Genomic DNA, 11,797 nt, shown 5'->3' on the forward strand with positions numbered 1-11,797 from the left:
GTGGGGGGGTGTGTACACGCATGCGCATTCACGTGTGTGCCTTCTTAATCACATATAAGACCTTTTATCATTTGGCACATGATAAAAAACTAAAATGATGTGTCTGTACTTTAAAAGGACCATTTGTGGAATATTCATTGGCATAATTCTTTGCATAATCACCTCCCATACCTTCTGAATCTGTAGAGCATCACTTAATTTCTGAATCATCAAAAACAGAAAGTTACTAGTAGTATATATTTAGACATATTAGTTCTTTGAAAACTGTCACTTTTTTAATGTTATTTTTTAATTTTTTATTTTAAAGAGAATAAAAAATTTAAAAAACAGTAAAAATGATACAGAATTTGAAAACAAGATGATAGGAAATTAATAATGGTTGTTATATTGCATATTGTTATCTTCAAAGTAGTTGTTCAGATTACCAGATACAGGCATGCAAAATTGATCACACAGTTAAACATTCACTGTTCCTTTATGGCACTTTGGTGATTAGAATATTCACTTGCTAAGAAAAGAATATTCATTTGCTAATATGATATAAAGAAAATTGTTTTGTAAATTCAGCCATTTGGAGAAAAAGTTGCTTGGACTGTTCATTTTGTTATATACTGGATGAAATATTGTATAGAGGATTTCCATATGTCCTATGGATTTTATAGGTTTTATTTTCATGAGTTCAATTTAATGCTAAGTTCTTCAGTCATTGTCTTGCTTTCTAGTTCTGGGACAAAATACCTGACACCCACAAATTAAAGGAGAATAGGTTTAACTTAGTTTGTAGAGGTTTCAGTCTTTAGTCAGCTGATTCAGTCCAAGGCAGGTCTGGGCTGCATGGCAGAGGAAAAAAAGTCCACGATGTGGGAGGCAGGAGGCAGCAGCCTTCCTTCTGCTTTCCCTTTTATTCCCTCCAGGTTATAAGCCTATTGGATGGTGCCATCCACACCCAGAACTGTGCTAACCCAGTCAGCAGGCTAATCTGGTACCACACCTCCACGATCTAGTCACTCCCAAAAGCAGCACCTAAGAGCTCATGAGGCTTTGGAGGGACATCTAGATAGAAGCCATAATGGCCATTGTGGCACATTAGATTGTCTTCAAACCATCTTAGGTTTGACTTCCATCCCCTTCTTCAGTTGTGTTGTAACTGGTAATTTAGAGCCTGTAGCTTGTAAGTATACTCCAAATCATTTTCTGCAGAATTACTACCTGCCCATGTGCCTCCTTTGCTGCTTTGCTGACAGCTCCATTTGGTGAATGGTGCTGTCAGAATTTTGGTGCAGTTTTCTTTTGGCAATTTGGCATTTAACTTACTACTCAAAAGAAATTAGCAACACATGCATTTTTAATGTCCTTATTTTTCTGTAGTATTCCTCCAACATATGAGTGGCTGACTAAAATAGGGGAAGTCATCTTTAATAGTCATAACACTGTTATGAATTTATCACCTTTAGAAGACACGGGTTAGTCCACTAAATTGCGCATTACACAAACCATGTCTTCTCTTTGCCCAAGTGTTCATAGTCATTACCTTTCAAAGGTTCAGCGATGTTGCCACAGAAATGATTCCCTCACCTGTAGTTTATCAGAAACCTTGGGACTGCTTATATGAGGATTTATACAATAAACTTGGATGCTTGCTGAAAGGCAGAGGCTATACTAGCTACTAGCTTTACAGAAATGAATAGCTCTCTTAAGTATGGACTAGTATATGAATATCCATTGCCAGACATATCAATAAAACACGTACAGCTAATTGATTGTGGCAAGTATTGTACCGGTCCCCATCTTGGGTATAGGCTTGGCCTTTGGCTAGAACATAAGGGGCTACTCATTCTGTTTGATGGGAAGCATTTTATTCTTTTGAATAATCTGGCCTAGTAATTTTAACTGAATAGGCACTTTGGCAGAACATTCTGTTCTTGAAAGGATCTTTCAACAAGCTCTAAGAAGTCAGAATATGGTTTAAAGTAGTGGTACTGAATAGACTCTACAAAGAACCTTAATTCTGATGTCCAAAGATTGACTCCTTTATGCCTTTGTTTAAAGAATATATCAGTTATTTTTTATTAAAACTGCTTATGAGTTTTCACCTAGATCAAGACAAGCCTTTTAAGTGTTTGTAGAAAACCTGAAAAATATTTGTAGCTGTAACTAATTTCTGGCGATTCACTTTGGAAATTAACTATTTAACATGATTTTTTAAAATAGAGTTGTTATTTTTAGATGTGAATTTGGACATTGGATCTGGACATGACACATGTGGAGAAACATCTTCAGAGAGTTACAGTTCTCCGTCTAGTCCACGACATGATGGAAGAGAAAGTTTTGAAAGTGAAGAAGAAAAAGACAGAGGTTTGCTTTTAGGAGGGGATATAGGAAGAGGTGGGGGTGGAGGGAAATGATTGCAAAAGGATTTTATGATCCCAGGCCCCCGCTTTGTCTTTTTTTTTTTTTTTTGAGATAGGGTTTCAATATGCAGTTCAGGCAGGCCTTGAACTCGCTTTGTAGCCTAGGCTGGCCTTGAACTCACAGCAATCCTGCCTCAGTCTCACGAGTGCTGGGATTATAGACCTGTACTACCACGCCCAGCTCCTAGCCCCATTATTGAGTTTAAATTTGTTATAAAGGATATCTTATAGACCATTGTTTTAGTAGTTCCTAGCAGTATTGATTTTATAATTTATTTCACGCATGTGAAATTAAATAGGAAGAAGACAGAATCATAGCAAATTAGAGTTAGTGTCTAAGGATTAAAGTTGTATGTGGTGCTAGACGCATATATATTTATATTTTTCATGTTTTCTGGATTGATCCTTTACCATCATTAAGATACTCTACCTTGACTCTGGTAACAGTTTTTGTCTTAAAGTCTTTTCTGTCTGATAGTAATATGACCACTACAGCTTTTTTTTGAGGGGTATTACTTGTGTGGCATTTTATATTTTATCCTTTTTACTTTAAACCTGTTTGTCTTTGAATGTGTCTCTTGTAGACAGCATGTTGTTGTATCGTGGTTTGTTATTCATTTTGCCAGTGTCTATTTGATCTAAATATACAGTTCATTTACATTTAATGTACTTACTAATTAGAAGGAATTTGCATCTTCCATTTTGCTGTTTGTTTTCTGAATGTGTTACATCTTCAGTTCCTGCTGGCACAGAGACTCAAAGTCAACCAGCAGTGAGAATTTAAGGCATCCTCAGGTCTTCCTGGGAATGCACATAGCCTTAGGCTAGTACATGAAAGCCTTTCAAAGTTCCCTAATTATGACAGAAGTCCTGTGGATAAAAGATCAACACAAAATGAGCAGGAGCTGCCAGACAAGTCACATGATAAGTATTTTGGTTAGGAGACTTGGGGTAACTAAACCTGTACTTTGTCTAGTGATTGCTATGCTGTTGATTTTCACAGCTACCATAGTTGAGGTATGATCTACAGGGTTACTTCAGGGCTGGAGAAAACGAGATGGAATTAGGATAGGGCTAGATGAAAGGCTCTCCATCCTCATGAGATTTAGCTGTTCTTCTTGATTAAACACTCCTATGGCTGCAAGTCTAGTTAATTCCATGGTTCTAAAAGCATTGATTTTTTGACAGATGTTGCTATACTTTTTATTGCCATTATGGAATTGTGGGTCATTGAAGAGCCTTTATACCACTATTCTGGTCTGGAAGTAAGATCTTACAAAGACATATATTGAATGACATATGTTATTTAAACATGCTCACATCTTGATCATAAAGTGTACTCATGCTGGGGGCTGATAACTAGTGATTTTTTTCTGTGGCGGTGCCAAGACCACACCATTTCTTAATGGGCAGCTTGCAGTTCCCTAGGACCTCAACTTCTGTGTTTCCTTCAAGCTGTGTCTTACAGACCTGTGCAGCAGTGGGTACAAAAGTTGCAGTTCAGATGCTTTGCAAGCAGTTAAAGTTGCTCTTTGCTTTGTGGTTATTTGTGGTCACACCAAATCCAGTCTGCAGTAACTGCCACCAGTTCTACCCACCTGAAGCCACACTGCACTTCTGCTCTGCAGATTTCTTACAAAAGACAAAAATGAAAATAACTTGTTATTACAAGGGTTAAATAAGAAAGTTTTTTATGCCTTCCCCAGAGTAGACAGGTGTCAGTATGTTTCATGGCATGTTCATGCTTGACTATACAGGATGCACAAATAATCCTGTGATTCTAGCTTACCCTTCAAATTTGACCTGGTTTTCTGATGCTTAGGCATTCCTTTGCTGTCATCAGATAGTATAAATTGGCGGGCCTCTATGGAGGACCTTGCCCTTTTTTAATAATAGGCCGATCATGGTGAACCTATGGCACGTGTGCCACAGTGGGCTGTTTGTATCATTGAAAGCTCTAAAAGGTTCACCATCATTGAGGCAGGCTTAATTATTGACAAATAGAAATGACCCTTTATTAAATGAAAGAATTACTTAGAGCTCTCTCAAACTCGGAAAAACGCACATTGTGATTGACAGCTTTGGTCATTTTTAGAATTTTAAACACATACAAAGGTTCCTTTGAAAAATATGTGGCTTTGTTGATGCTCTTGTTAGTTGTAGTGATGTTTTGTCTGAGACTTTCCAAAGTCAGTTTTAAAAAAAAGATAAGGCCTCTCTAAATACCTAAATGGATCCCTATAATGCTTAGAAAATCATTCAAGACCATTTAAAATCATAGAGCCATTTAGTATGACATAAGATGTAAAACTTAGTTCTTATACAAACTGAAATGACCGTACAAAAAATGTTCCAGCTCTTTTTGGACTTTCATTTTTGTCCTTTAACTCTGCACTGGTGGGGTGGTGGAGATATAATGCCACAAATAGGTTAGTGATTTGGGGATACTCTTTGTTTTGTAAAGTGTAATAAGAATGCCTGGGTTATGAATCTGTTAGAGAAAGTTTATGCTAGAACCATCCACTCATTAATTGAATCTCTTCTAATACAAATTAAAACAGCTCAGTTAATAACAATGTTGACATCTTGTATCTGTAAATACGTTCCATTTAATTTTTCTTTAGGAAGACCCATCTTAATTTGTTTTTAATACTCTGTTTCAGTAATTTTTAAATAGGCACTCCGTTTAATTGAATGGTCTCTGTACACATCAATGCATTATCTGGGTTTAACATTATCAATACATTATTTGGAATGCTTAAATGTTGTGAGTTAGATATTCTCTTTTGTCCCTTCGTACAAAAAAATCTGGAAATTCACAAGTCTAGAATGAAGTTATTTCCACGTGTAGAGTGATATAGTAGTAAAAAGAAATGCAGTGTTCTACCTGCCATTTTGCTGCTTTGATTTTGGAGAAATGGCAGTACTTTCATATTTGTCCTGCTTTCTGTGTTCTAGAATATTTATTTTATGACTAATCATAGCTTTAAATTTCCTTTTTCCCATTGAAATTTGTAATAACAAGTTTATTTCATCTTTAAAAACACTTCCTTCCATTCCCTACCTTTAGATATTTGAGTTAAATATTGTCTTGATTGAGCACTTTTTAGAAATATCATTTTTCTGAGACAGATGGAAGAGTTTTAAGGTACAGAATATGAATCAGGTGGATTACCAAAAATTAAGGTTTTAAATATCTCATGCTTTTTTAGTAATAAAATGGTATTAAATAAATGTCTGCATTTTATGCTGTGCCTCCGTCTCCAAGTAATATTGTATTGTTTTGCTTATATCTCCATATTTTTAAGATAAAGTATGATCTAGTAATGATCCATAGAACACCCAAATTTTTTTAAAAGGACACCTTAGTTAGGAAATGTGATAGAGGGACACATTCCAAATTTCTGAGGTAATTTTAGATTTTATTTGTAGCAAGGAAGATGGAGGCTATGCTTGGGTTAATACCTGTTGTTTTTTTTTTCCCTAGACACAGACAGTAATTCTGAGGATTCTGGGAATCCGTCAACAACCAGATTTACAGGTTACGGTCCTGTCAACCAAACTGTCAAGCCACCTGTTCAGATTACTTCGCTGGGAAATGAGAACGGAAACCTTTTAGAAGATACCTTGAACTCGCCCAAGTATCCACATATTCCTTTTATGCCAACTTTACACTGTGTCGTGCACAACGGTGCCCAGAAGTCTGAAATAGTCGTTCCACCACCCAAATCTGCAGATGGCAAAACAATAGGGATGCTTGTTCCTAGTCCTGTTGCTATTTCTGCAATAAGGGAGTCCACAAATTCAACCCCTGTTGGAATCCTAGGGCCAACAGCTTCAAATGGAGAATCAGAAAAACACCTTGAATTACTGGCTTCCCCTTTACCTATTCCATCAACCTTCCTTCCGCACAGTAGTACTCCTGCCCTGCACCTGACCTTTCAGAGGTTAAAATTGCCACCACCACAGGGATCTTCTGAGAGCTGCACAGTCAATATCCCACAACAACCAACCGGAAGTCTGAGCATCGGATCACCAAACACTGCCTTTATTCCTGTCCATAACCCAGGTAGTTTTCCAGGATCTCCTGTGGCTACCACGGATCCCATCACAAAATCTGCATCCCAAGTGGTAGGACTAAATCAAATGGTGCCTCAAATTGAGGGAAACACAGGGACAGTCCCTCAGCCTACCAATGTGAAGGTTGTTCTTCCAGCAGCTGGTCTCTCAGCTGCACAGCCACCAGCTTCCTACACCTTACCAGGCTCTCCCCTTGCTGCCAGTGTGTTACCCACCCAGAATTCCAATGTGCTCAACACAGCAGCCACTTCTGCCCAGCCCGCAAGTGCAGGCATTAGTCAGGCCCAATCCACTGTTCCTCCTGCGGTTCCTACCCACACCCCAGGTCCTGCCCCAAGCCCAAGCCCTGCTTTGACACACAGTACTGCGCAGAGTGACAGCACATCTTACATCAGTGCTGTGGGGAATACGAACGCTAATGGGACAGTAGTGCCACCACAGCAGATGGCCTCAGGTCCTTGTGGTTCTTGCGGGCGAAGGTGCAGCTGTGGGACCAATGGAAGCCTTCAGCTAAATAGTTACTATTATCCCAGTCCAATGCCCGGACCAATGTACCGAGTCCCGTCGTTCTTCACTCTGCCATCCATTTGCAATGGCAGCTACCTCAACCAAGCACATCAGAGCAATGGAAATCAACTTCCTTTTTTTCTGCCTCAGACTCCATATGCAAATGGGCTGGTGCATGATCCAGTCATGGGGAGCCAAGCCAACTATGGCATGCAACAGATGGCAGGATTTGGGAGATTCTATCCTGTATATCCAGCACCTAATGTAGTTGCCAACACCAGTGGTTCGGGGCCCAAGAAGAATGGGAATGTCTCCTGTTACAATTGTGGTGTAAGCGGACACTATGCACAGGACTGTAAGCAGTCATCCATGGAGGCCAATCAACAAGGTAATCCCAGTAACTCCCAGAGGACTTGTTTTTGAATTCACGTTTATCCTTTCTTTCTTTCTTTCTTAATCATGTGATTCTGTTATAGCAGAAAGATGTTTGTGTGTTCATTTCCAGATGTTGTGTTTTCAGTTACAAATCATAAAATGCAAACAGAATAAACCCAGATCGTACAGAGCACAAGGAAGGTCGGAGGAATTTAGTCTCCAATTAAGAAATAAACTCTGAAGGCACTTTTCAAAGAATATAATGGGAATTTGAATTATGTAACATTTAACTTTCTTGCTTACAGCACTTTTTTTTAAAGCTACAATTATGTTTTATGGAGTAAGAGAAACTTTTAAATATTAAGAAGCTATAAAAGTATGCTAGTCATCTGATATGAACAGTTTTTAGTAACCGTTTAGTGTGTGTGTAACCAACTGACCTCACATGTATGCCCGTGTTACCTTTTTCTTTCCCACCAAATGTATAAGGGAAAAAAATTCCAAGAACAGAATAGTTAAACAGCAGGCTAGGGTAAGGGAATTTGAACCAAGTTTAATATTACACCAGAAAGAAGAAAATCCACTTACATAAATATAAGTAAGATACCAAATTCAGTGTGAACCTGAAACTGTTCTTTTTAACTTGTATTTGGCCTTTGTCATTTTGCCAAATCTTGTCCAGAAAAAAAAATCTTAAATTGGGAATATACTGACTTGGCATTTTTAAAGGAAGGTCAAGTTTGATAGCTTTTTAGGTTAAACTTACAGCCCAAACTTCACATTACTTTTCATTTTTTAAAGTAATTTACTTGCCATTTTAGAATGGTGTTAGTGCTGAGGAAGGTGCCTCCTGAAGAGCATGCCCATTTGATATCTTATAGTGGTTTATGATGCGTGTCGTTGTAAGCGGTGACTTAGCAGTTCTGTCTTTCCCGTTTTAGGCACTTACAGACTGAGATACGCACCTCCCCTCCCCCCTTCTAATGATACGTTGGATTCTGCAGACTGAAACAAGTAAAGCTTGCCTACTTAACACACTCAAGTGTGGGGAGTCATGGGGTGTGGAGGGGAGGAAAGGAAAGGTATTTTGTTTGTTTCTTTGTCTATACATTTCCTAGATTTCTATGCAGTTGGGAATTTTTATTTCTCTTGTACCAATGTCCAAAATAAGAAAGAATGCGATGCTTCTTGAGCCTCTGGTCTCCTGGTTCAACAACAGGCTTATATGTATGATACATGTAACTTAAATTTCCAGACAAACTTATCAAAAGGAAAATGTTGATGCGTGCTTTTTTTAAAACACTGAATACTTGCTGTGTGCAATGTTTACTGAATCTTTAAAACTGTGTATTTGACCTTTTTTTAACAACACTGGTGACAGTCATATGGTTTTGAAAAAGAGAAATTTTGCTTCTTTCCCAGCCTTTTCACTTTCACCCTGTAATACACTTTTCTCTCCAGCCACTCTCCCCTTTCTGTGGCCTGCTGTGAGAGTGCCCAGCACTGTAATTGTCTGCACTTCTGTAACCTGCTCTGCACATAAGCCAAGGGCAGACTATTTCATCTTAATCTTACGGGAGAAGTCAAATCCCCAAGATAGTATGTATATATGTAATAAACAGCATCATGTAAGTACATATATGCAGTGCTCGTTGTCCAAATAAACATGAAAATAAGTGGGAGAGGAAGAAGTCAAACCATATGAAGCTGAAAATGATGTATGAAATGGACAAAAAGCTTTTTCTTGGGAAAAAGAACAACCACAATTTTTTCCTTGCATCATACTTTTCTAGCCTGTTGCTTCAGAGAGACACAAAGTGAACACACTGGTGTGAATGTCTTTCTCTGTGTGCTTGTGTTTGTGATGAGAGTCAACAGCCAGTTCTATTCGTCGTCTACCACTGTGTCCTGCTCAGAGACACTACTTGAGTAAAGATTTCTTTGCTATACCAACTGTTACAGTGTTACGTTGTGTTTAAAATGTGTGTGGTTATTGCAATCTGAACAGAAGCTGTGGGTTTCTACAAACAGTCAGGTATTTGTTTCCTAACCTGTCATTCGTAGCAAAGTCACTTTTATAACTGTTTACCACTATGCTTGATTATAATGTGAAAGACTGAATTCTGAGTGTGTTAAGATGGTATTAATCATGTCAGTGTCATGTCACTAAGTTTAATGCTGCTGTTTTAAAAAAAAGTTTTTTTAAAAGCCAATCTATGTACTAAATTGCTTCCAGGTAATTTTGATTTCCTAAAGTGCACTGAGGTTATCTGGAAGATGGGGTGTATTTTTTGGTGATTGCTGCATTGAACAGCAGTGAACAACTACCACTGTATAGTCATAGGCTTAAAGGGGCTCCTGGGACTGTTCTCCCATTCCTCAATACAGAGCAGAGAGATAGATTTTTGTTTGGTGAAATAATGTTGGTGTGCAGCAGAGAAACTTAAATATTTGGTCTTGGTTGAGAAACCTGACATATTACAAGACAAAAGAAAAAACTTGAAGAAAAAAAAGAAGCTTAATTTAATGCTTCATAAGTAGCATTTATATTTATAGCACCAGTGTACATTTTGAAACTTTGGGGTGGGAGTTAAGGGGGAAGAGGAAGTTTAAAGGGGTTGATAAAAGCTTTAATTTAGAAAGAAAAAAAGTTTGAGTAAAGGAAATTATTTTGATTAAATATATTTTATTTGATTGGGTATTTTTAGACCACATTAAATCAATTGTTAAGCTGCAGTTGAGTTGTTCAGGTGAGAATGTTGATAAGCCACGTATGAGCGCATTGTGAATCACTTGCCAGTTGTACTTTATGGAGCTTATTTTATGATTTAAAATACTGTACTGTACATAGGAGGTATGTTACCTTCTTCTTATTTGTATGTTTACCATATACTTTGATATTTGAAATGTTATGTACTGGAAAGGCCACTTATATTTCTAGAACAGATTGGATTTTATGCAACCTTTTTTCCTGAATTAACAGCAATAAAAAAAATGAAAAAACAGCTTAAGAATTGTGCCTTATTGCAAATTTTGTAAAAATGGAAGCTAGGATGTCACACTTTTTTTTACGTATCAACCCATTTCCCTCGAATGTGAGCAGTGAATCCCAAAGTCAATCACTGTCTGGGAAGTCTTCAGTTTTCCCCCTGAATTGCCTTACTGTATAGGTAGTATGTGACCACTAAGAAGAGAGGCTTTATTTCTGTCTGTTGAGCATACACAGTGTGCCAAGACTACGGTGGTAAACAGGACAAAGTCCCTGTTGACTTGGAGCTTACATTTCTGGTGTAGGCCTTTCCTTGTTGAAAATGTTAAGGATCTAATTTACTTTGTCAGTGTTGTTTAGCTGGGCAACTATCTTGGCTTAGTATTGAGAATCTTTTATGTCATTGGCTCTGTCTTCTGCTCCAGTGTCAAGTCAGAAGTCTTTAGAACCATCAGTGTTTCCAAGGCGCTGGTGGGAAGCCAGCCGCGCTTGCTCTGCCCAAGCCTGTGGTAGTGCCCCTGACAAAAGTGTGTGCACAGTGATGGGTGCTCCAAGAGGCCAGGCCTGAGGGCCCTGAATTACTGTCTCGGGCCATCTGACAGATGTTCTCACCAAACCCCCCTGAAGAGATTATCGATGCTTTCCTCTTTAGCCAATAAATATGCACCTCTGTGTGATCTTTTACCCACCTTTCAAATCAAGTAACTGAAATGCCTCCAGTTCTGTACCTGTCCCATCTCTTCTCCCTTCACTACACCAAAGTAATTGTTCTATATCATGTTCCTTTTTTATTTCCTTATGTTTTAAGTCCCCTCAAATACACAGCTTATTTTTGCTTTTCTTGAGCATTATAAAAAGGGGTATCCTTCTAAACCTAATCTTCAGAACTGTTCATCTGGTTTTACGGTTCTGATGTTATGTTCCTTAGGTTAGTCTTTTTTACTTAAAATGTTCTCACAGCGTGGGAAGGATACGGATAATTTTCCATTCAGTCAACTTATATTTGGAGGGCTTTCATTTTTTTACTAATACGAGCAGGGCTGCTAGGAACATTTTTGTACCAGTTACTGGTTCATGTGTGCAAAAGTTGGTTAGGGTATATGTACAGTAGGAGTGCAATCACCAGACATACAGATACTCAGTTTTACAAGATTTGCTAGGGCCGGGCATGGTGGCACACGCCTATAATCCCAGCACTCAGGAGGCTGAGGCAGGAGGATCGTGAATTCAAGACCTGCCTGGACTACAAAGTGAGCTCAAGACCAGCCTGAACTGCATAGGGAGACCCTGCCTCAAAAAAAAGACAAAAGTATTTTCCAAGTGATTTACACTCACACCAGTAATGTGCTAGAGATTCCTGAATCCATGTCTCCTAACACCCTCCCAGAATGAATGCTGTAGAGCTGTCCAGAAGGTGAGGCCAAGGGATGTGCAG

The 11,797-nt window shown here is 38.4% G+C and overlaps 1 protein-coding gene across 1 annotated transcript in view; it reads left to right on the top strand.

The window, feature by feature from the left end:
* The window catches only part of Zcchc2 (zinc finger, CCHC domain containing 2), a gene marked incomplete at its 5' end in the record, with an annotated part of 39,633 nt that extends 29,249 nt beyond the window's left edge, over window positions 1–10,384 (top strand). The window contains 3 exon segments of the mRNA XM_013511210.1: window positions 2,227–2,355; window positions 5,899–7,386; window positions 8,315–10,384. Of these exon segments, the coding sequence (XP_013366664.1) occupies window positions 2,227–2,355; window positions 5,899–7,386; window positions 8,315–8,382 (1,685 nt within the window).
* Between the last annotated feature and the right edge of the window lie 1,413 nt (window positions 10,385–11,797).

Source organism: Chinchilla lanigera, unplaced genomic scaffold (assembly GCF_000276665.1).
Source record: "Chinchilla lanigera isolate Chin_1 unplaced genomic scaffold, ChiLan1.0 scaffold00001, whole genome shotgun sequence".
NCBI classification, from domain to species: Eukaryota; Metazoa; Chordata; class Mammalia; order Rodentia; family Chinchillidae; genus Chinchilla; species Chinchilla lanigera.